The sequence below is a fragment of the Scomber scombrus genome, chromosome 8, assembly GCF_963691925.1.
Source record: "Scomber scombrus chromosome 8, fScoSco1.1, whole genome shotgun sequence".
Taxonomy (NCBI): domain Eukaryota; kingdom Metazoa; phylum Chordata; class Actinopteri; order Scombriformes; family Scombridae; genus Scomber; species Scomber scombrus.
Window position 1 is genome coordinate 15056159 of NC_084977.1, and position 25239 is coordinate 15081397.

The window sequence follows — 25239 nt, forward strand, 5'->3', positions numbered from 1 at the left end:
ATCCCACTGCAACCCTAACTTTGCAAAGTGAGTGTATAATGTTGACAGTGGGCTATGCGTCCCTCCCTCCCTGTGCTCCGCTCTATAGGGGTCGACAGAGACACAGTGGCGTCAGGCAGAGCTCCCACAGCTCCAGGGCTGGGCAGAGAAGGGATTGCTGACACAGCCAAAGATGGTAAGGAGACTACTGCTGCCAAATGGATGGCCCAGCCATTTTACACACCCATGAAGTAATATGATCTGATATTGTACTGTGTTTACATAAATACACACTGGTGGTGATGCTGCTGACTGAGACAGTTGGAACTGGAGCAGAGATTGATGAATGGGGCAACAGACGGAGAGCAGGAGGGAGGACTGGGGTTGCGAGGGCAAAGGAAGTTGTGTAGAGATGAAAAGCAATATTCAGATGCTGACGCATTCTTTCATTGTATGTTTTTAGGAGAAGCCAATAAATGCTGTAAGATTGCATGTTTCTGTCCAGTGTTTTCTCCATTTATATTTTTGTTTTCATGTATTAAAAATACATCCGTTACAAATCAATTGTGCTGTTTAGCATTCATTAACAGTCAGCAAGATATGCAATGAGTCCTGTCCACAGCACTAGGCTCCACAGTGGGAGAGCAGGGACAGTCAGAGCGTTCACAACCAACATGAAGTGGACTGCTGAGCTGCACAAATGCTGGTGGGCAGGGACAAGGAGAGGAATATAATTGGCCACTGGGACTCGGCAGGTTCCTGTTAATTAGAGGCAGCCATTTTGGTGTAAAAACTCCTCAGAAAACGTCCCATGGAGTTGAAAGTCTCTCTGACAGAATGGAGCCCAGCAGGGAATGTAAACAGATTTAATAAGGCCCACTCCAATCAACTCTGTTATGGCTAGATACTATTCTCTCCTCTCATTCTCTGGCTTTCTCTCTCTCTGTCTCTCTATCTCTCTGCCTCTGTCTTTTTCAGCCTGTCTCTGTATCTCTGTTGTGGTAGAGTGGTGAGTGAGTAGGGAAGGATACTGTCAAAAGAACAATTTGCATGCAGCTCTCATCTTGAGAGCTTTTAGACATCTCACGGTCTGTTTGTTTTCTGCTGTGAGCTTGGGCCATTGTTCTGTCTCCTTATATGTGTGTGTGTGTGTGTGTGTGTGTGTGTGTGTGTGTGTGTGTGTGTGTGTGCGTGCGTGCGTGCGTGCGTGCGTGCGTGCGTGCGTGCGTGCGTGCGTGCGTGCGTGCGTGCGTGCGTGCGTGCGTGTGTGTGTGTGTGTGTGTGTTTCCACTCATTGCAGATGCCACAGAGTGTGAATGTGGGGAACTGTGTGCATACATGCACTGACATTTTGTTGGTGCTGATCCTAAGCACTCTGATTGACAAAAACAACTATGCTAAATAATCAGAAATATGGTACAACCTTCCTAAAACCAGGGACAAGATGGATTTTTGAACTTATGTAAACACCAGTTTGGTATCCCATGATAGTGTTGGTATGATTATTTAGAGACAGTGTGAAGTGCACCAATAAAGACGACAAGCTGTCCTTCCTGTTCTCCTCATTAAAACGAGATGAAAACCAATTAGCTTTCTGTTGCCATCTTTTCTGACTGTTTTGAACAGACTTAAATTCAGTTTATTTACCAATTCAGTAACGTACATTTTCTCTAAACAATCTTACATTTATGTGTACTTTGAAGGGCTGTACCTGTAAAATGTAGATATCAGTAGTCCTCAACAGAAAATAACGTACTCTTCTGAAAAAATAATATATTAATATTACTATTGTTAATATATTGGTAGTGGTTGTTTGGTAGCTAAAGAGTAATTTGTTTGCCTGCTGTTTCAGTTATCATCTTCACTGCTTACCACTACACAGACAGATAAAAGTGAAATGATTAAAGCCAAGAAGTATACTCATTGTAAATGTCGAAAATGGTTTTGAAAACTATTTCTGGACAAACTGTGAAATTTTTAAAATCTGCTTTGAGCTATATTATTAGAACACAGGTCCAGCCTTTTGATAATCCAGAAATAGAGCGAAATACGACGCGTGTGCCTCTTCTCCCCACTGAAACTGGCTCTGCTTCCAAGTGCTGTCTGTGTGTACTTTAGAATAGTTAAAAATAGACGGAGAGCTGAATGGCTGAACAGGGGGAAGGGAGAGATCTGAGTGATGACTTTAAAATTTTGATTGAATCAGATTAAAGAATATTTGCATCTTACTTTGGGTTTCAGCATGTGTGGTTGTTACAGTTCTTGTGCAGTAACATGATGGAAATGTGAATTTAAGCTCAAGTGGCAACAGACATACGCAGGTGTTTTTCTCCCTGGGACTAGCCATAGTTTACTATAGGCAGTATCACTATAAGTACTTATAGTAATTTAATACATACACAGGGACCAGGATCTCAAAATTGGTGCAATGGGATACTGAAGTACGTTTAAAAATAAACTAAATGAACAAATTGTTAATTATGTCAGTTACTGTTCAAACGTTGTGTTCACAGGTTGAATAGTCTGTTCAAACATGGGACAATATATAATGAGACTCTCTATATCTTTGTTACAATGTGTCCATCTTCCTTTTCCTGTTTTATCTTCCCCTCCCATTTAGTGATTAGATGTGGTTGTGTGAACGCCTTCTTTTTTTAAATTACTGACAACCCCTCACACGCAGTCACGCACTCACACATACATGCGACAAATCCATTAATTTGATCAAACAAATGTTTTTTTATGCAAATGTTTGAATAATTTCACTTCACACCTTGCTTTGAATGGAGAATAATGTTCGCTCAGGATAAGCATTTGATTTAAAATAGGTGTCGGAGTGCTCTAGCAAGAAAGCAAAGTGTAACCAACCAACCTTCCTCCTCCAACTTTTGCCTCTCACTCCCTCTCACCTTCCCCCCCCCTCACACTTATACCAAGCTCACAGTTCCTCTTTGAACACTTTGATCCTGAGATGTTCTTCAAAACCAGATATGACAAATCTTAACTTCTCTCTGTCACAGCAGCAGCATCAGCAATCATATACTGTAGCCAGCTGAGGGCTGCCCCTGTTGCTGCCCCCTCCCAAAATCCCCAGCAGCTATTAGAGAGCTATTCACAGAGGCCTCTTACTGTCTTCATGAATATTTAGCTGTCTATACTCTCTGTGTCTAGTGTTTGTTGTACTGTAATGTTTAGAATTGTGGTATGTAATGTGAATAATGTGTTCAATATATGTTTACTTTCTGATTACTTATCAGGGCTAAGCATGTTTTCAACTTCAATGTCAATGAATCATTTCTGACAGACATCATTGATGTGAAATTGTGATGTGAGAGGCAATTTGTTTTTCACCAATTGAACGCTGTCACACCAAAAGATCACTTGTCAGAAATTGGGCATGATTAATGAGTATTTGCTTTTCCTCAATTCAAAAATCCTAAAATGGTGAATTGCCTCAAAAATGTATGTAATTTATAAATCACTTTCTGTTATCTCATTCTATATATTGTCATATTAACCAATCCTAAAATGTAATAATGCATTGAGTAATCATATTATAAACACTGTGAAAGTTAATTGTTCTAGAGAAGATGATAATATTTGATTCTCCCTCTGTAACATTTCAAACCCAGTCATCTAAAATGACAGGAATTAATTTTGTTGAAAACCTTTCAAATGTGTTTGTAGTATTTGGAAACAGCCTTTTAAAAGCCATTTTCATCCAAACTGTTGATCTGACTAATGCAACAAAAGTCATACTTCTTAGGAAATTAATTTAGAAAATAACCACTCTATCAGACTCTTGCAGAATATTCAGTGCTTCACATTGCTTAAATACTGTCCAAGCCTTTAATAATGATTACTATCTCCTTCCTTCTTCCTCTCCTATTTTTTCCCTCCCTCTGCCGTGTTCCAGATCATCAGTAACATGGAGGCTCCAGTGACAAATGGCCCCAGCGGAGGAGGCACCACAGCCAACGGGCCTACCAACAACAGCCGTGGCTGCCCCTCACCCATGCAGACTGGCCCTACAAATGACGACAGCAAGACCAACCTCATTGTTAACTACCTGCCCCAGAACATGACCCAGGAGGAGTTCCGCAGCCTGTTTGGAAGCATAGGGGAGATTGAGTCCTGCAAACTGGTTCGTGACAAGATCACAGGTACTGAATGGAGACATTCAATGTTGCTGGATGTTTCCCCAAAATTTCTACTTTTCATGAACTAAAGGAAAAACATGAAAATCACCAAAAGTGAAGCCACAAGGCAACAACAATGTGATAGAATCACAAATACAAGTAGGGAGAAAACATGATATACTGTAGTATAATTAGTTATTATTTGCTGCTCCCAAAGACACAAAGTCTTTCTAGACCACATTCAAAAGGAAAGGGGAAGGGAAACACACAAAGAGAGATACTATACTGAGCTACCCTGAGATAGAAGGGATTTAGATGCTCTCTTTTCTGACAGTTTTAACTGGCCTGATACTGGGAGTTGAAGAGTACACTTCTGATTCACTGCAGCATCCTGCTTTTTGAAGTATAATACTCCATCGACTGCCTTACGCAGATGTAGATTCTACATAAACCACATAGTCTACTGTATTTCCATACTGTGTTTTTGTTCACCTGTCACAATATTTCTTACATGTTTCTTCATAGTTAAGTAACAGTAAGAAGATAATAATAAACTAGTTAAGACAAACACAACGCAGCAGACAGTTGATGTGACTGCTGTACACACGCCGCTATAAGAGATCAAAGTTAGGTGTAGATATGACAGCGTGGCCATATGCTGTGTGTCAAGTGTAGACACGCATGTAGACAAAACACACAAAGAGGATTACAGAATCAAATAGGACATGAATAGTTTGAATATTAGAATCATTCCTATCAATTGAAGTTTTTGAGAGGAAGCAAAGCTTGTGTTGTCTTCTGCAAGGAGAAATCTTTCTCTGCCCTCTGTGTGTGTTCGAGCGCTGCAACTGAGCAATGCAGCAAAGTGCCACATGTTCTCCAGAGGTGTTTAAATTAAGCAGCACTTCGCGGCTAATCATGGCTGTAATCTGGGCGTAGTGGCTGTGTGGGTGGCCATACAGCAGATGGATCCGAGGGGGGGGGTTGGCGCTCTGGGATAATGCTCCATAGTGGCTTTCATTTTAGATCCTACTTACTGACACTTTTCTCCTGATAATCTCATTAAAGAGCACCAAGCATGCAGTCAAGATCACCAAGCTTGGATAGCAGGCAGGCAAGTAAGCCGTAAACACTGGGAGTAAACATGGACATGTACGTGAACGTAATCACTGAATTAGATTTCCTTTTATAGATCAAGTATAACCAAAAGGCCAATAGCGATGACAATTTTGACTGTAGACCTGTGATGGCCACTAGTCCAGCCATTTTTGCCTCCTTTTGTACTCTCGTTCTTTGAGGCATGTTTTTGCAGCTCCGTGATTCCTCTTTAGGACCATCTTCCTCTTCCTCTGTAATGGGCCACAAAATGGAGCCTGAGAGTCAGATACACCAGGATAATGGAGGATGGTGTGTACAAAAATAACACTGGGATACCACACGCTATCATCATCACCATGTTCTCTCTCCACCCGGTTTTCCCCTTAAGTGTGATTTTCCAAGCAGCGGTGAGGAACCGAGCTAACTGCAGATATTTGGAGAGTTTAAAGATGAGCAGAATTGCTGTAAACCTTCTCGAGCCCTAAATGGAGGAATTTGAGAGAGGTATAAAATGTTTCTTCGCTCACTTCTAAACAATTTAGGGTACTTCTCCACTCTGCACTACAAGTCTCTCTGATGACTTAGAATCAACGCAAAAAAAAAGTTAGAAATAAATCCTGCCCTCCCTCCATCTCCCCCTGTGGCGTATTCCTGTTTTGCTCTCCCATGGGTGCAATTTCCTTGTTCAAACTTTTAGGCTAACAAAGCACAGATCACCTCTTCCAGCAGGGAATGCCAAGAGGCTTCATACTCTCCAACAGCCATCCAAATCATTAACAGACTACGCCAGGTTTGCAAGAGGGAGGGGTAAAAAAAAAGGCATGGTGGGAAGAGTAAAGAGAACACTTTTTGGGGGGCTTATACATACACCTGTACCATTCCTCATCTGTCGTAAATATCTGCACATGGACATGAGAAGGATGAACATTTTCATCAGGATTTCTAAGTAAGTCAAAGATTGTGGGAGAAAAGGGCATTTTTTACAATGTAGAAATTCTAGTAAGAAACTTAAAAATGTCAGGAGGATAGATAGAGTGTTCTGTAGCTATATATTACTCATATTGATGGGACTAATAAGGCTGTGCTGCCTTCACCATTTTAATATGCGGTGTGAAGAGCGTGAGGAGTGTAGAACAAAGTTTAAGAATTTAAATAAATTCACTGAATGGAGTTTTTAAAGAAATGTACTTGAATAATAATTTCAATTTTTTATGATTACAAGATTGAAATAATCCTCAAGTGGATTTCCTTACTCATGTAGTCTTGGTGCGCATAGCACCAAAAGAGTTGTTCAATTTTGTGCTTTATAGTAATTTTGTACTAGCTTTTTCATTTAACATACAGTAAGAGACGCTAAGTGCAGTATTATCAAGTCTTAATCATTATTTGTTTGCTTGCATCTCCTGATATGTTTCCCACAAGTACCATCCTGACCAACCTGTGAGTGTTTGCTGACAAGGTGTGAACACATGAGCCTCTCAGAGGCAGGAGAGACAGACAGGTCCTCAGCGTCCTCTCAGCTTCCTGTGGACTTGCTCCTGTCAGCTCCAATGACGCCAGTGTGGCGTGAGGCTCGGGCGGGTGCGGGCAGGCGTAGACACTCCAGCTCCGTCTGTCACCCTGGCTGACTTCAGCTGGTAGAAAGCCACCTCTGGGTGTCTTTCTTGCTCCCCACATGCCTGCCTGCCTGTCTGCCTGCCTGCCTACCTTCCTGCCAGCCTGCCTGCACAGCTACCTCTGCCTGATGTTCTTATAACACGCCAGAGACATGCAGGTTAATCTTTAATTTAAGGCTACCTTACATGCACTCACAGTAGCTGCAGCCCACACACACTTGCACATAAGCCCCAAGCCCTCACTCGTGAATTTCCTGTCTGCTTCTACTCTTAAGGCTAAGATATCTTAAACGCGTCATTGTTTAAATTAAGTGTGTGTGTACTGTAGTAGCTTTTACAGTCGTCCTCTTGCATTCAAGGCAGAGTGAACGCTACAGTACATACACAAATGCTTTCGTCAAGGGCATGATGGCTTTGACATACTGTTCACTATAGATGGTTCCACTCAGAGTGCTATCCATTGATGTTTTTTCTTTATTCTTTAAAGCAAGCAAAACATTTATTTAAGCTGAAAATTGCTGGTCTGAAAGCACACATCTTGAGCAATGGAAGCTCCTTACTTACTTATCCTTGTAGAAAGCTAAAAAAAAAAAAGAAAGAAAAAAGAATGTGGACCTTGCAATATACTGAATCAGCACTCACGAACATTGCCACATGCCCATACACACACGTGCACACACAGAGAAATGGAATTGACTGATCCTTGTCAGGAATTCATTTTCCAGGATCATTTTTCTGCTGGAGAAATGAATGCATTTGTTTTCGAAATGACATGGAGGAGAAAAAAATATCTTTTCATGTTGGAACAATAATTGATTGCATTGGGGTGGGAGTGGGGACTGGAGTTATATTTTTTTTATGGACAACATTTTTGCATTCTCATGTTGTGCCACTAATTACGATAGCCCAAAGATCAGTAGTCATCTTCTGTGTAGATACTGTAGATATAGGATATTTAACTTGCTGATCATGTTTGTCAGCTGCTATGTGTGAGCCTTGCTCTTCCTGTGTGTCCTATTTCTTCAGGTAGCACTTGCAGATTGCTAGCTATCAGCAGCATTCTCGACACATTTTAATAACCAGAATGACATTTTCCTCTGTTTACACAGATTAAATAATTTTTATCTCTACATCAAACCCTGTAAAGACGTCATTCCAAAGCACACCGACTGAAGCCTTTTACGCACACTACTTTAGTCACCTTCCATGTGATGGTTTTATACATGGAATCTAGGGAGCTGATGCAAATCATAGTGACAATGTAGCAAGCCAAGCAGATGTTGGCTATGAAAAATAGATGGACTGTGATGTTAGCTGTGGAGTAGGTCAAGCCAGAGCACCTCTGACAGACAGCAGCTTCAGTACCCGGAAAGCCTGCTGCACACCCAAATCTTACATAAACACAGGTACACCTTATTCATATAATGTAGGTGCAAAAACGCTCCAGGTTTGCTGGATTTGCCTTGCTTTGCACGCATAACCCTGTGGTTCAGGTTGCATACTTCCATTAGTTTCTATGTCGTTCCATTTCTGTTATGGAACATCAAGTGCACCCACAAGTATTGCAAACATAAAATATGCATCTAACCCTGATCTGCAAGGACAGACAGGTGGAGCTTAGCTCCTGCACAAGGTCTGTCAGTCTAACAGGAAGCAGATCAAATATTCACCATATAAACCTCAGTTTACCCACATCTCTTTGTTGCTACTGAAATATACATTGACAACACGCTCAGGAGCAAAGCTGATTCTCTTTGTACTTCACATTGCAAGTCGAGCTGTTTTTCACATCATTACAAGAGTGATGTGAACAAAACTCACTATTATTCCTCTGTTTGCCTTATGATTAGACCCATTTAAACCCTCCTAAACTCCTAAACAACACAAATGCAAGGTTGTGTTAATGTGGTGACAAACCATTACATACTTTTTAAATCCTTACTTAAATCGTACCAAGGGAGATTGTATATCTCACTTGCTGCATTTATCTGAACCTGAAATGGGCTGAAGGCTGAAGATAGCGTGAACAAAGCTGACAGGGAAAGAGATGAAAAAAGGATTTGACATCTCCAAAGCCAGGTATTAAGAGAGCTGCCAGGCTCAGAAGTGCAGGCACAAGCAGGCAGACACACATTAAAGTTTCAGAGTCCCAGGTCCCAAGAACGTCCTGTCTCTCTTCTCTTAGCGCTCCCCCCCATCTCTTCCTCCTCCTCCTCGCTCTGCTTAGGACCCAGCATTGGACGTCCTGAGAGCTTGCTTGGCTGTACTGCTGCTTTTGTGAACTTCACTTCAGACTGCCTCTGTCCCCTTATTCCACTCTGACTGCCCTTTACATGGAACTAAGAGGTTGTGACTGTCCCCTGTGTTGGCCTCTGATCCAGAGGTTGGATGTGCCGCAGGGCTGGTTCCTCGCCCCTCGACCCTGCACCTTGAGTGCATGGTACCTGGGCAGGAGAGAGCCACACACTCCCTTTGTCCCTGGCATGTGTGCTGCAGGGCTGGGGATGGATTGTGGCTGCTCACTATCTGTGCTCTCAGAAGGAGTCCAAGCAGGTGCAGCAGGGTAGGCTCTGCAATCCTGACGTAACAGGGTTATCCACGACTTAAAGGGGCTCTTCTGTCTGTCAGCTTGCCTTCCATTTCTCAGCTGCACAGCCAGCCAGCCAGCCCACACACTGCAGGCAGCAGTCCACTGGCCCCAAGGCTCAGGGAGCCACCACGAGGGGGTGGTTCATGTGTGTGTGTGTGTGTGTGTGTGTGTATGTGTGTATGTGTGTGTATATGTGTGTGTGTGTGTGTGTGTGTGTGTGTGTGTGTGTGTGTGTGTGTGTGTGTGTGTGTGTGTGTGTGTGTGTGTGTGTGTGTGTGTGTGTTTGTCCCTGAGCTTCTACGTGGGCAAGTGTGTGTCTATGTGTGTGTTGGTGGAAGCAGGGCCTTGGGAACTGAGAGTGGGAGCCTCCTGACTGCAACAGTGGCTGCTACCTTAGCAACCCAGGAGGGAAAGATGTGTTGAATGAGTGAGTGGGAGAGGGATCTACAGTAGATATGTGTGCGGGGGATGTGGCTCTGTTTATGAATTTATTTATTTAAACAGGTTCATATATGCCTCATGATATGCACTAACTGTACTGCTATTATCTGAGACACTGTAGTGTAGTGTTTTCTGGTCGTCATCTTTTTGCAAACTCACTCAACTCCCTTTCCCTATTTTGTATAGAGCTGACCCTCTTTTAAGGTAAGTGAAGTGCATTTTGACATGAAGCTGGTGACAGGGCACCTTTCCAAATGTTTGGTAGAGCTGGCCTATCAAAAATAGCACCACCTCAAGTTGCTGCAGCAGCAAGGGGCAAAACGTCAGGATGAGAGAAGATGGAGGCAGTGACTGTGACACATTTATTTTGACAAATTGAATTTTTTTTCCCCCTTTAAAAAAATCATCTTAAAATGTTGCTAAATTTAAGACTGACCGACTGGGTTTGCCTGTTTCTGGGGAGAGAGAGCTTGTCCTATCAAGGTGCGTTAGCATCACCGGCTCACAGCTCTGATGATCCCTGCATGCTGCAACTCCCCCCTTGCCCCTTTCGATGCGTCTATCCTCCCATGACTTCTGAATGACAGACAGACTCCACTGCTGACAGGGTGTGGGACTGTGGGAACAACTTAAATATTTTATATGTAGCCTTTAAGGCTCCTTTCACATAGATATTTTAATCTTTTTTTTTTTGTTAGACTGTTTCAAATTCTTGCAAAGCTTTTTTCCATGTGTTGGGCAGTGTGTTCTCATTGTTATGGAAAAATATATAAAATACACAAGAACAGACGACAAAGAAAGAAACAATTTAATTGGAATTTAAACAAGTTTGCAGTTGTATGGCCACTACAGAATGCTTCTGCCCCAAGTACAATATTATAATATCTCTTTTGACAACATAGTGTGGGCAGTTCAAATTAATTTTTGACTAATAACTACACACTTGCAGCAAATAGTGTTGACAACAATAGATTTTAGCAAGTTACGGAGTAAAATTGAGGGTTCTAGCAACTGTGTTTCATTTGGTAGCTACCACTCTAGATCAAAGAGTCTATAGTGCGTTGTGCGAGCCTTGCCTGATAATAGCAGGAGATGAAGATGCTTTCATGTCTGAGGTACAGGGCTCTTAGTCACATAATACAACAAAAAGGCACAAAATAATGACAGGCAATATGCAACTGGAGACTTTTACATGTGAACTTTACAGGACAATTGTGTACCTTACTGTGCGCCTTGCAGTGCTGCACATGTTTATCTCAGTTATATGCCTGAAAATTAAATATAAACATGCATACATCTATTATGCTTTTGTTTGTGCCTACTTATGCACTTCCATGTATATATAGGTGCATCAGCGTGAATTTTGAATCATGCACTAGTGTGTATGTGTGTGTATAGAGGGGGGAAGAAAAGGTGAAATTACATAGTGGGGCCAGCAGGCAGGACACCCGCTCGAAGTACACTCATTTTCTCATCTCACACATCGGGCAACCTGCTGCTCCTCAGGAAACAAATAATGGCTTAGTCATAACACCTCGCCAACACACCAAAGAGCTACTCACTAGAAATAGCAGTGATTTTACCACTGTAAAACATGCCCACCTCCCTATACAATTTATTTCAGATTGTACAAAAGGTCTACCAAAAGAGTGGAGGTGGGTCCAAATTAGCCCCTACCTTCTCACTCCCCTACCACATGTGGCTTGTCTATTAGCGAAACTGGACATGAGGCACTGAGTGATAACGCGCTGCAGTGCTATAGTGGTAAACCTATAGAATGTGTCATGTTAGTTCTTGGCAGAGCCACAAGTGTCTTAGCATACTCATTCAGTATAGTATCACTGACCAACCGTAGATTTCTTACATTTATATACTTTACATAGATCAGATTTTGGGGCACATTCTTTTTTATGAAACCTCCACCATTATTAGATTTACATCATGTTTTATTAAGAAGCCACCTTTCATTGCTGCCGAGCTTTTTGAGTCATTAGGAAGACTGGTAGTTTTTGGCAGGGGCTCAAGTGCCTAAGCATACTCATACAATCTAATATTAACCAACCACAGATCCTTACATTTATATACTTAACATAAATCAAATTTGGGCACATTCTTTATTAGAAGAGCGCTGCCATTATTAGATTTACATAATTTTTATTAGGAGGCCACCTTTCATTGCTTCTGAGCTTTTTCTTGAATCGTTAGAACTGTCACTTTAAGCAGCTGACAAATCAAACGCAAGTGAATATCTAACCTCATTAAAAGGCCATTATGAAGAGCAATGCATCATTTGGGTTCTTGGTTTTAACTGACAATTAAAATATATAAGTTGTATCTATTAAGCTAATTGATCAGCACAAGGCAACATTTTTCTGTTAGCTACAACCCCATTAGAGGCTATTAATCATGCATCTTTAATAGCTTTTCTATATTTCCTCAGATGCTGTACTTTCTGAATGTATTTTTCTGTAACTTTAATTTACCAATATACAGTTTTTGTCTATTAACTCTCTTTGTGGTTTTTAGACTCTTTTCAGGCAAATTGGCTAGCGGCATGGTATCTGTGAGATGGAGCACAATGAAATTTTGAGCAGATATTTGCAGTGTCACCATGACAATAACTATGGTGATGCCCTGGTAGTCATCTAGTCAAAGTTATTATTTGTCCAATACTTTGATTTACACCCAAATACCTGCAAATCTAATGACATTCCTATAAACCGCAGCTACACTTTGGGTTTAGTGCTAAGTACCAAATTGTTGGCATGTTAACATGCTAAACTAAGATGGTGAACACAATAAACATTATAGCTTGGTGAACATCAGCTGACATCCCACACTTCTAAATTCTGTTCTATAACATTTCTATAACTCGTTGAATTTTTATGACTATTACTTTTGAACAGCAGTGAATGCATGGATACATTTTACAAACATTTTTATCCATATCCAGTTTTGCATCATCTTTACGTTGGTTAATTGTCTAGCATTTTAATAATGAGCTGGCTTTCTCCTTCCCTTCCAATAAGACAGCATGCTAGGCTGAATGATGCTGGGCCATTTAAACCTGTCTCTGAACTGTGCTTAACTGCAGTGTGTTGAGCTGGAACAGGGCAGGGCACTGTGATGGTGTGATCCAAGTGCAGGCAGCATGCAGGGCTGATCCTGCTGGGGAGTGTGGCAGTGGACAGGCAGGTGTTGTGACAAGATGAGGCCAACCACACTGCCTGCTATGCAGGCATACAGTAGGTTACTGATGGAAAACCTTTTACAAAAGCGCCTGTGCCTATACATGTATATGCCTGCGTGCAAGGATGGAAATAGACTCTGTTCTTCATCCTTTCAGTGTTGACATTCACTAAATGGTTTAGTAACTACAACCCCCCTCCAGACGCACACACAATGACACATTCACTGGTTAAACGCCAGCCACTCCACTCTTCGTTGTCCTACTGCGAGGACATACTTTATTGTTTGTGTGTTTGTGTGCTTCTGTTGTTGAGTGATTCCATGTTTACTTGAACGTGTGTGCACGTGTGTGTACATCTGCCAGTGCAGTGCGTTGGCGGTACGTCTCCCACCCAACCGTGTAGATTCCAGGGAGCCAGGCAGTTTGCTTGTGGCTCCCTCCTGTTAGCTGCCCCGTAGCAGGCTGGAAATGGTGGGTGGAATCCTCTCCCAGAGTTTTCCTGATGCTGCAGGCAGATGTCTCCCTCTGTCTCCCCTCATCTCCCCGCTCACCTGGGGACTGATGCCAGCCAGCAAGTCTCGCTTCCACCCTCTTCCCTCCAGCCCTGGAGGCCGTCAGCCTTGCCAAAGAAGGAGTGAAAATGAGAGTGGGGGCGGGCAGATATGCCAATACCAGCCTAAGCTCCCCATGCATACAACATACACACTCATTGAAAGTGTGTGCACACAAACTTCCATAAACACATCATTTACATATAGCAGCTGCAGAATACCACATTCATCCGGGCTATAACCAACGTAAATACATTATTACGTTTGTTATGAGACTAAAATCCTTTGCTGACTCACATTTGTGCATGCCCACACTTGCATACTAACCACACAAACATATAGACAATCCACACTGAGACTGTGCCCCTCTATACAGAAGCAGCATCTATGGCTGCCAGGTTGGCCCCGTTTGGCTGCTTGGACAGCTCTCTGAGTGCTAAGTGTCTCGGTACCATTAAGCACCAGCCAGCCCATCTACATTGCCCTGCATGAGTGCTCTTCGCCAGAAAACTTCATTTTCAGCTAACCTTCTGGTAGCTGCGCTTGTCGAACCTCACATTTCTTGTTGAAGATGAGGGAGAGGGGTGAGGAAGGTGATGGGAAAGTGGGAAGCGAGGGTTGGAGAGATGGTGAACGCCGGAATGGAGCATTACAAGTATCGGGCTCTCAGCTGTTGCACCCATCTGGAAATTAATCTCAGTGTAGATTATATATGCACCCATGAACAGTTATAGTTGGATATTTGAGATATTTAACACATTTATCTGGGGGAAAATACTCAATTTATCATCATACACTACCGGGTAATTTAGATGACTCTTTATGGGCAATCTTATTGTTTATTGGCAAGCTAAAACTACATGCAGTTTTATTTCAACTCATTCAATTAATTGATCTGTTCATGGTCTCTGTTCTGAATACACTATTTAATAATAATAATAATAATAAAAAAAGAGGAGCCACAAAAATGAGTTATATTTAAACTGCCAAACTTAACACCTGATGTCAGCTGAGAGTCAGAAAGGAGGAGGAGGGGGAAAGGGAAGAGAGGAGGGTTAGTTATAAATAGCAGTAGTCTCTCCAGGATGTCAGGTTTTTAATTAACAATAGAAAGCGTCTGATAATCCACAGTTAATCCAGAAGAAGAGAGGGAGGAGAGAAGAAGAGAAAATCATCAGCTGTTTGATGTTAGGACTACAAGTCCCCCCTGAACCTTCCACTGCTTGCTGCTGAGCTGTTCTGCACTGTGATATCCATAGCTCAAATGTATTTATTTTGTGAAACAGCCATGTTCCATATTTTGTGATTCACTTTCTCTCTGACTAACCGCTGTCTGTTCCCATTAGAGACTGGGATTCTTTGTGCTTGTGTGTGGTGTTAGAGGATAGGGGCTGTTTGTTGAAAACTAGCCGACTGAAGGCCCTGATGGCTGGAGGCGTCCGTTTAAAGTCCTACGCCTCTTGAAAAGCTTGATCTGTCGGGGAAACACTGGGAGATGTCAGGCCTGCTTCACACTCAAAGGGAGTCTGCTATCTAAGACACTTTGAGCTTAGAGGGAAATGGGGGTGGTATTTTTTCTCTCGTTTTGCCCAGCTGCAAAGACAGTAACAAATATGTTATTTGTACTTACTGTGATGCTTTATTTGCTGGGGCTTGGTTGAGTCCCTCTCTCATGATTCACAAAGAATCTGAGTTTAATTTATGATATCCATAATATTTATATTTCAGGCATTCATTCACAGACACGAATATCCTGAGCAAAAAAAAGGAAGAAGAAATTTCCAGAGGCTATTTTTTGGTAAATAGTTTTTCTTTATTTGACCAGGATGATATATGATGACAGCAAAATCAGTTTTTTTAAGGATGGATTTCATGGAAAGATATAAACAATCATTTGAGGGGGAAAATGACCTGAAAAGATGGAGCTTCATTCATCACATGTTGCAGAGTTTAAGTCTGTGGGATTGGCTTGTGGCATCAGAGCAGGCTTTACTTGACACATAGTTGACAAAAGTCACATCAAACCTCTTGGTGCTCTAGGCAGGAATCACTGTGATCTGGTTGGTAGTGATGAAGAGATGTTGTAAAGGATTTTCCAGAAAAAAAAATGTGATATCTAAGGGTGGCTGGGTATACATTTTTAGTTTTTTGGGATGGAAAAAAGTACCAGGGATCAAACTCTGTTCATGGAATCTCATTGTCAGACTAAACAGTTTGCAAGTATGAATAGGATTATTAGTCAGTGTCAAATATAGCATGACTTTATAAATGTAAACCCCTAACCTAACAGAAATATATCCTCCTCTAATAATGTCCCTATGTCTCCTCTCAAATCCATAAGTACATCTTAGGTCTTTTAATCCATATTTCCATCACTTACGTCCACTAAGGATGTGTGGAGAAACACACGCAAACCATGTGAGGAGAGCAGAAAGATGGAAATATGTTTTTAGAGAAATGTGATGTCCTTTCCGTTGAAGCATCATGTGAAGCGATATCCGTTTCTGATCACAGCTGATCAGCTGCTAGTCAGCTTTAACAGCTGTATAGACTTCTGATGGAGTTTGTGTCTACACATGTGCACTGTGCTAATACTAATAAAGGTGCACAGTTATCACTGCCAGAGCAGCTGTTTTCTCTCTGCAGCCTGTTTCCTGTTTAACAAACACCTGCACATGAATAAAAATCTGGATTATGTGTGTTTATATTATTTATGAATTATTTGTGTCTGATATTGTGACTGTGAAATCACCACTTAATAACCCAGAATAAGACTAGGGTGTATTTTGAACACGGGAAATGATGTATTAAAATTGAAATGATGCAACTCATATCAACCCTGACACTCAACAATTTTCAGCCTCACATGTGACTGAATGGAAATCATGATAACTGAAAATATATAAAATATTGTGATATATGAAAATATATAATGTGTTTAAAATGCATATGTTACTGTTATACAGAATCTCTTACTTTAATGTTATCTATAATAAACGATAATGGGGGAAATAAAATATTTTTGATGTTGATGTATGATTCTACAATTAACAGATTTTTAACTAGATGGTGAATCAGAAAAATAAGACACAACTTTTGGAGTGATCAACTTCAGTTGAAACTGTTATCTGTCTCCACTCCGGTATGAAACCACAGTGATGTTATGTGTCAGATCAGTCCAGTCAGCTGCAGCATCCAATCAATAACTGATAGCCAATAAAGGGGCATGTCAGCAGGTAAAAGACTTCCATAATGGCTGCTCTGGTGTATCCTCACTCATGGTTTCTAGGAGATCATTCCTTGCTTCTCGATCCTCACCCTTCAGAGCAGAAATAAGAGCTCTGAGGCAGCCTTTAAGATGGCAGACCGGAATGACTTATGGTTCAAACAAGGATCGAGGATCAAGGAGTGAGGAAATATCACATAATACACTTGAGATGTACCCTATAAGTACTGATGATGAGTATAAAATTGAGATGTTTTCTTGCTGTATGTAAACTAATTGTAGCAACACAAGAATTTATGGGGATTGCATTTTAAAAGCTTTTCTTTCTCTCCTTCTGGCATTTCAGGTCAGAGTCTGGGCTACGGCTTTGTCAACTACATCGATCCAAAGGACGCAGAGAAAGCCATCAACACGTTAAATGGACTCAGACTTCAGACCAAAACAATCAAGGTAACTGACAACAGTCACAGCTTAACAAGTGTATTGTAACATTAATTGTTTTCAGTACAAAACACATTTCTTAAAATAAACAATTAGAACTAATAATTAGAAATTAATTACCGCTGATTATAAAATTATAAAAGAATTACTGCCAATTATAAAAACGAATAACTAGATAATCCACGATAAAACTCAAATGTGTTTCACAAAGTTATAGAGGTCATGGTAAACTTAAATAATGAGGCTGCTTTCCTCTTTCTCAGAGCTCTTTAGATAGTGATGCTGTTTGTAAATGAGCTTGAGGGCGAGATGGGATTAACGTGCAGCGAGCCTCAGAAATAAAAAGACCATCTAAATCAAAGAGACACATTAAAAAGCTTGTGACTATAGCTGATATGCTAATTAGTTTCTAAATGTCAAAATGTTAAGGTGAAATTATATAGATATCTCTGAGTGAAAGGGAAGAAACACGTCAATCATCACATTTTCCAAAATAATTGAGGGCTCTGTTAGTGCATTTTAATGGCATGACTAATGTGCAGGCTTGATGGTGGTTGTCACGGAGAAAAGACAGATAAATCAATGCCAATGCTGCGCTGTCCCTCCTCCAGTCCACATCCCTCCTGTTTTGAACACTTAAAAATCAAACCTTGCAAGCAGTTGGTTACAAACAGGTTTTTCTCTTCGACTATCCTCTACTATCATCCCCTCCGCTCTGTGCCCGCTGATATGCTGTTGCTGTTAGGCTGGGCAATAATCTGTTGCTCTGTGGTAATCCCTGGATTCACGTTCCAGTCATCTGATCTAATCTGATCTAATCTAATCTAATAGGATGGGATTAGCCTGTCGTTGTGAATGGGGGAATCCCTCAGAGAATCCCTCCAGTCCCTAGACAGTACATGCTGTCCGGCTTGGCCTGAGTTCAGCACAGCAGCCTGGCTCTGATCTAACTTCTGCCAAAGAGAGTATTTGTGTGTAATGTACCCTTGTGTTGTATTAGTGAATTTAAGTATGCCTTTCTTTCTGTTTGAGGTGGGATCTGTGGTGATCTGATGTGTCTGGATGAGCTGAAATACATGTGTTATGTACACAGAGATACCCTGTGTACATATTTTATATTAATACATATTCAAATTCAAATATTTATGACCAAGTTATCATTAAAAAACTGAGGCCTGTAAATGTAATCATGTGGCTCAGATATGCAATATAAGATTAGAAATCAATAGTTGCAATATCCCAATCTTAAAAGGACTACAATTCTGTTTCTACAACAGTATTCATATTGAGAAGGGGTATCTTTGATATTTGATATTATAACACAAAGCAAGTCAATTTGGATAATTAAGTGAAAATAGGCTTTTTTCCTTATAAAGATTGGGCGAAGCTAAAGGTCATTTATATGTATATATATGGTGTGAAAATCATGAGGTCTTTATCTAGTGGAACAGTCTGAGTTCATAGATTTTCACACTCATAACACATGAGGTTGCTTCAAGTTGTTCCTGAGACAAAGGTGATCTTCTTAATGACAGATGACAAGTCTGCGTCTCTGTCTGGCGCTATCGCTCTTTCACACTTCATTTCCTCCCTCCTTTAGCCTTAGTTCCTTGCTTTCCTTCTCCACAACAGACTGAAATACCCTTAAGCTAACAAGGTAAATTAAAGCATGGTAATTCTAAAATTAAGTTTGTAGCTCTTTCATGTCACACCCTTCCCACTCTCTGCCACTACACTTGTGAGGAAACACTTGGCCCAGAGATTCACATGCTCTCAGGCGATCTTTGCGGTTTCCTCTGCCATGACACCTCAGATTTTGTCAGCGATGGCTGCGATGCTGCTTCCCCACTGAGGTGTGAGGGGAAGCAGCATGCCAAAGGTGAGAGAAGCTCACAGTGACACGCATGCATATAATCTCAGACACATTTATACAGCGTGTGCTTAATCTTCACACTTACAGTTTTTCTAACTTTCCTGCACACACACACGCACCACACCACACTTGTACACAATACTGCTCACAGCTTGAGGAGGTGTTAATGGATTAGACATCTGGAGTTGGTTGACAGGGAGAGAAAATGAGGGAGAGCTGCACACAGAAGAAAAGAGTGTGGGGGGGGAAACAGAAACTGGAAGCAAAAGAAAGGTTTAGTGAGGCAGCAAGCAGGAAGGAAGGAGAGAAGCAGGAGGAAAAGATCCAGGCAGCGAAAAAGGAGAGAGATGCAGAAAGGAAGAGGAAGACAGAGGAGCTGAGCAGAGAGGCCAAAGGAAGATTTGAAAAAGAAGAGACAGAAAAAAGTGAGACATGGGGAAAGCCAGCTGTTCTCAATCCCATTCTCCCACCATTAGAGTTCAGCAGGATTTCCATGCTGTTGCTCAAGGATATGACTGCATATCCACCATGTTTGCCTGACTTTAACCTTATTTGATGGCTTATGTCTCCACATGTCAGAGGTAATGAAAGTAGTAGAAGGGAAAGCTGCTCCAGACAGCAGCAGTAGTAATGGGATTTACACAATTTGTGCTGGAGCAAAATCGGGTCTACGCATGAAGATTTTGGGGACAACGTTTGACAACTAAAAAGTTCACGGGCAGAGAGCTATACTGCTGGGAGCTGCACAACACAGAATAACCAGTCATTCAGCTCCAGCTATATGCACCCATTAGAGAAGACGTTGACACGCTGAATATTCGAGGTAGAAGAATGTGAATGACTGAAAAACAGCACCGAAAGCTGTGAGTGCGCGCGTGTTTATGCATGTGTGCTCGCAGAAGCACGTGTGTGGAAATGAGGAGGACCAGCGTGTGACAATGAGGAACCCAGTGAAATTGTGTGGGTGAGTGGTAACATGAGGAAGTCTTTTTATTCCCTCTGTGAGATTGCTGTCCAGGAGAGCAGTGCAAGGGCAAGAATGTAATGGATTTGTGTGTGTGTGTGTGTGTGTGTGTGTGTGTGTGTGTGTGTGTGTGTGTGTGTGTGTGTGTGTGTGTGTGTGTGTGTGTGTGTGTGTGTGTGTGTGTGTGTGTGTGTACGTCTGCATGTGATTTTGCAGCACTGCATAAAAGAGATTTGTGAAGGGACACAGAAGCAATAATTTACTCCAAGCACAGATGCTCTGCAGTAGAGAATATGTTCAAAGTTTCACACATACTCTATACCTGCTTAATAAAACTGAACTGTGATATCGACTCTTCGGAGTTTACAAGGCTAAATGGTGCTTGGTGAAAAGCTTAAAGGCTTTTGTTAACTTACTTTTAGGCTTATTGCTAATGTCTTAAATTGCCCACTGAAAAAGACATCTGCAATCACAATGTATTCACCCTTACCTCTTATTCATTCATAATTTAATAATGCTTGAAATCAATACGGTGAATGAAGTGACTTTTTTGTTCACTCATAATACTATTAATCATGTTCCCCTGGCTACTTAAGCTGTCCTTTCAAAGTGAAACAAAGTTTCCTCTGCCTCTCTCAGAAAACTACTCTAGTGTTATCTTTTGTGTTCTAAGGAGCTAAATATTTTCCTGATGACAATAATCCCCAAAGCAAGGTGTACTAACAAAATACAGTCATATTTTCCTCCCTAAAGAAAATGACCCCCATGCCTGCCCATCCAAAACACACTCAGACACAAAATCCTACCTCTCACACTATTATCTTGTTTAGATATGAACCTCCTGGGATGTTAATGAGTCAATAAGCACTGGTGCCTTAATTTAGTATTAATGTACCTAAGACCTTTTCTCACAGGTGTCATATGCACGACCCAGCTCAGCCTCCATCCGTGACGCCAACCTGTATGTAAGCGGCCTGCCCAAGACCATGACCCAGAAGGAACTGGAGCAGCTCTTCTCCCAGTATGGACGCATCATCACTTCCCGCATCCTTGTCGACCAGGTCACAGGTATCCATGGGGCAGCGCCTCCTCTGTTTATACATTTTCAGACTGACACACATGACCAGGCAGACAAAAAGCCCACGCTTACATACTATATGTACTATGTGTGTGCATCATATAACTTCAGTTAAACTAAATGTTTTACTCATCACACATTTTGTAAACAGAAAGCATTGTTTGTTTAATTCCTGAGCACTGTCAAATTGTTTGTCTTTTCTGTGCATTGTGCAGTAATTTGATTGACACAAAGATATTAGTCTCAATTTGTGCCTCTTATATCATCTTTTTTATATTATATTATATTATTTATAGTATTCAGATTCCTTTGTGCATCTGGATCAAGAAGAACACACAACCATTATTCAAGTAGCGAAACATTTTCTTCAGAAAATTCAAGATAGCAACTGGACATGACATATATTTGGTTGATTATCTCTACTGATACTGTAAATCATAAACTCTGGTGTTACAGTTCAGGTTTGAAGTTTATTTTATGCCGATGCTTATCAAACTGAAAAATGTTGACGCTACACAATACTGTACTATACTGTCCTCCTTTCATTTGTGCATAGAAGCAGTGTATTAAGATGACCACATAAGCATAAAACAGTCTGACAGCAGTGACTTTCTGTCTGACTTTACATCTGCACAAACATACAGAAAAAAATCCTATTTGTGTTAATACACTGCGATACAGTGAAAGAAAGCAGTAAAAGATAAGTACGATATGGGGTAGTGGCAGAATGTGAGTAAAGCATTGACAACCACAAACATTGGCAATGCAGTAAGAGTGGGACACAGTTCATTACACTGAACATCAATCAGATTTTTCACACATTCACCATAACGTGATATCAATATTGGAGAGAGATTTGTGTTAATACTGTGAAGTGATTTCAATCTTATTGATCAGCCTTACTATCCACCAAGCATTGCTTAGTGAGTGAGAGATCCCAATAGGCGATTTGTCTGACCACTGCCCCAGCTGAGGGCGCCGTGGTCAGTGATTACATGAGAGGCACAAGCTGCATAATAAACATGCTCAATTACACATTCCTCTACATCCTAAACACAGGAATGAATCACATCAGCCCATTGTATTGCAGAAGAACCCCTCCAGGGTGTCTCTAAGATCCATTTCAGGGGTTGTGTGTGTGCCTACAGGCTGCAACCTGCTCCAGTGTTATGTGCAATGTGTACTGATGAAGCAGAAAGGGAGCAGCATGCTGTAAGCCACACTCATTTGCCTAAGCAGAATAAATCACTGCTGGCAGTGAAGTGCACGCCTGTCTGTACACACTGAGCAGAGGAGGGGAGAGGGTTAGAAGAGAGGTGAAAGCAGAGGAAAGGAAAACAAAGGAGACAGGGGGAGTGCAGATGAAGAGGGAGGAGGCACAGAATAGGAAAAGAAAAACAAGTAGCAGAGGGTGAAGATGAGGAGAGACGTGGGAAGGAGAGGAAATTAGTAGAGGAAGGAAGCAAAGGGAGAGCTGAGGAGAGGGGCAGCGGAAAGGAAAGGTGGAAAAAAAGATAAGGCTGTTTCCACCCTCATCCACACACATTTACATGAGGTGGGCACATCTCCTGTCTATCTGTTTTAACTAGGAGACCTGTCATACCACCACGCTGCTTAGACCGCTGGGATTCCCTACAAAGAAACACAGCCACACAATCCACAGCAAGGCTGCAGAAAACCCATCTGTTCACACTACAGTCACATCTCTGATTTTTAGCTTCTCAGCTCAGACCACACACCATGAATAAAACACATCTCAACAGAGGCGGCACTGGTCACGAGAAAGCAAGTTTCTTATGAATTCACCATAGCTTTATTTCACAAGATAATCACTAATTCAGTATGTCACCATTCCTGACTGACATGTGTTAAGTTTTAGAGTGAAGCCTCCTCAAGAGCATGTCAGGATAAAGACGAACACCCAGATCAAATAAAAATGTCTGCTAAGAAAATAAATGTTTCACATAATCATTCCTGTTCAGTCCCATAATTTAAACTGACCTTTAAAATGCTTAACATTAACACATTTATCTAAATTTTGATGTTCCTCTCCAGCCAAACTTTAGTTAGTAGCATGCTAACAATGAAGACCTTGGGTTACATATGTTGAAGTACCAATACATGGCCCACCAACATGTGCATATCTTTGCCCTGTTTGTTGTTTATTACTTTGCCAAACTATCATATCAAAACTGAGGGAATTACACTGGGCACAATAGTGTTCTTAGGACAAGCTCTGAGCACAGTGCAGCTATTGAAAGGAATTAATCTGTGCTTAGATTAAAAAACACTGCTAGTTTAAATAATGGTATAAGCAATTTACAACAATATAGTATATCTATCTATCTATCTATCTATCTATCTATATATATATATATATATATACACATATATACACACACACACACACATATATACTATGGTATATATATATATATATATATATATATATATATATATATATATATATATTACTATGTGGCTAACCACACTGTACTTTTTATTTGTGAAAACATTTTATTCAACACTAAAATAGTAACGCAAATATCACGCATTATTTGAAGGATTCAGGAAAAATCCTTTTTATACAAACTTCAAAAATGCAAAGCACAGAAAATGACTACATAGTTACTAATTTATCAAATTAGATAAATTTAAATTATGCACCTACAGTGGAAGCCTGCTAACACCCCTGACTACACTAATCACTCATTGTTGTCCTGACTACCACCCTACCTGGTGGCCTCAAAACTGAAATACACATAAACTGTATACACACACACACACACACACACACACACACACACACACACACACACACACACACACACACACACACACAAAGTGTGCAAGAGACGTGTTTCAAGGTGTCCCCAGAGGGTTAAGGATCAGCAGGAGAAATGTTAATGATTAATTAGACGTTAGAGTTGCTGGTGATTAAAAACATGGAAGACTTTAGAAGGGCCTTGAGAGTAGTATGCTGGCATCATTGACTACTCTTTTTCTTCTCTCTGTTACTGCACCGAGGCAGATGCACACAAAACATATTCACACACACCCACACACTCACTGCCATTAAGAGAGAAATGGGCCGCAAATTAAAACTCTCCTGTGACCGCCCAAAATGTAAGTACAGAACAAGGAAAAGGAGAGAGAGAAATGGGAGAGTGGCTCAGACAGATTTGTGGTGTGTGTCATACCGGTCCCCGGTTCAATAAGTAATGCACTGTTCAGGGAGTCGGCCATACTGTAGGATATCCTAATGCCAATATAATTCCAGTGACTGCTCTGAAATTAGTCCTTTGAGAAGTACCCCTTCTTAACGACCACCTATATGTGGTAAACAAAGTCTATACTTTATTACTACATTTTTATTTTCGGATGTATTTTTTAAGCTTCGCTTTCCAGACCTGAGGGATATAAGTCGATGCAACAACATTATCTTATGGTGCCTTGAAGTCAGTGTTGCAGGTCATCAATGACTCACCAGTGTCCCTATATTTATTGAATCGGTGACCTAATCAGTGCCTGGAATACAATTCCCTCAGTGATTCACTATTTCTACTGAACTGGCGACTGGTTTGAGACACACCCTTACACTGTCTACAATAATGGAACAGGCAGAAGAGAAGAGCAACATGCAGACAGACATACATAGAAAGTGCAGTGCTACATAAAGTTGCTGAAGTAACGGATGTTCTTCAGTGACCATCCGCAGATGGGCTGACGATTCCCAGCTCCTGCTCTGCTAAATTGGGAACATGATGTCTGTTCTCTAAACGACCTCCTCATCAACAGGATGCACCCTACAGTCACTCTTCTGTTCATAAAAACAAGAGGGAACATTAAAAACATCACTGTTAGCATCATTCACAGTCAGAGGCAGCTGAAACAAAATCCACAAAAATTGCCAAATTGCCCCAGAGACTCAGAGAGCTAACACCACATCGACTTGACAAGGATATCTCTCCATCTCTTCCTCTATCTCCTCACCCTCCTCTTTCCCTTCCTTTCTCTATCGATTCCTTCTGAATGGATAAGCATATGTTTACT

At 41.1% G+C, this 25239-nt stretch overlaps 1 protein-coding gene across 2 annotated transcripts in view; it reads left to right on the plus strand.

The window, feature by feature from the left end:
* The window catches only part of elavl4 (ELAV like neuron-specific RNA binding protein 4), a 74187-nt gene that overhangs the window by 32741 nt on the left and 16207 nt on the right, over nt 1–25239 (plus strand). Inside the window, exons 3-6 of one of the 2 annotated variants that reach the window (XM_062423771.1) lie at nt 89–175; nt 3896–4142; nt 17177–17280; nt 21023–21173. In XM_062423771.1, the coding sequence (XP_062279755.1) occupies nt 89–175; nt 3896–4142; nt 17177–17280; nt 21023–21173 (589 nt within the window). Of the gene's footprint in view, nt 1–88; nt 176–3895; nt 4143–17176; nt 17281–21022; nt 21177–25239 lie in introns of both variants that reach the window. The other variant, XM_062423772.1, reaches the window with a different exon arrangement.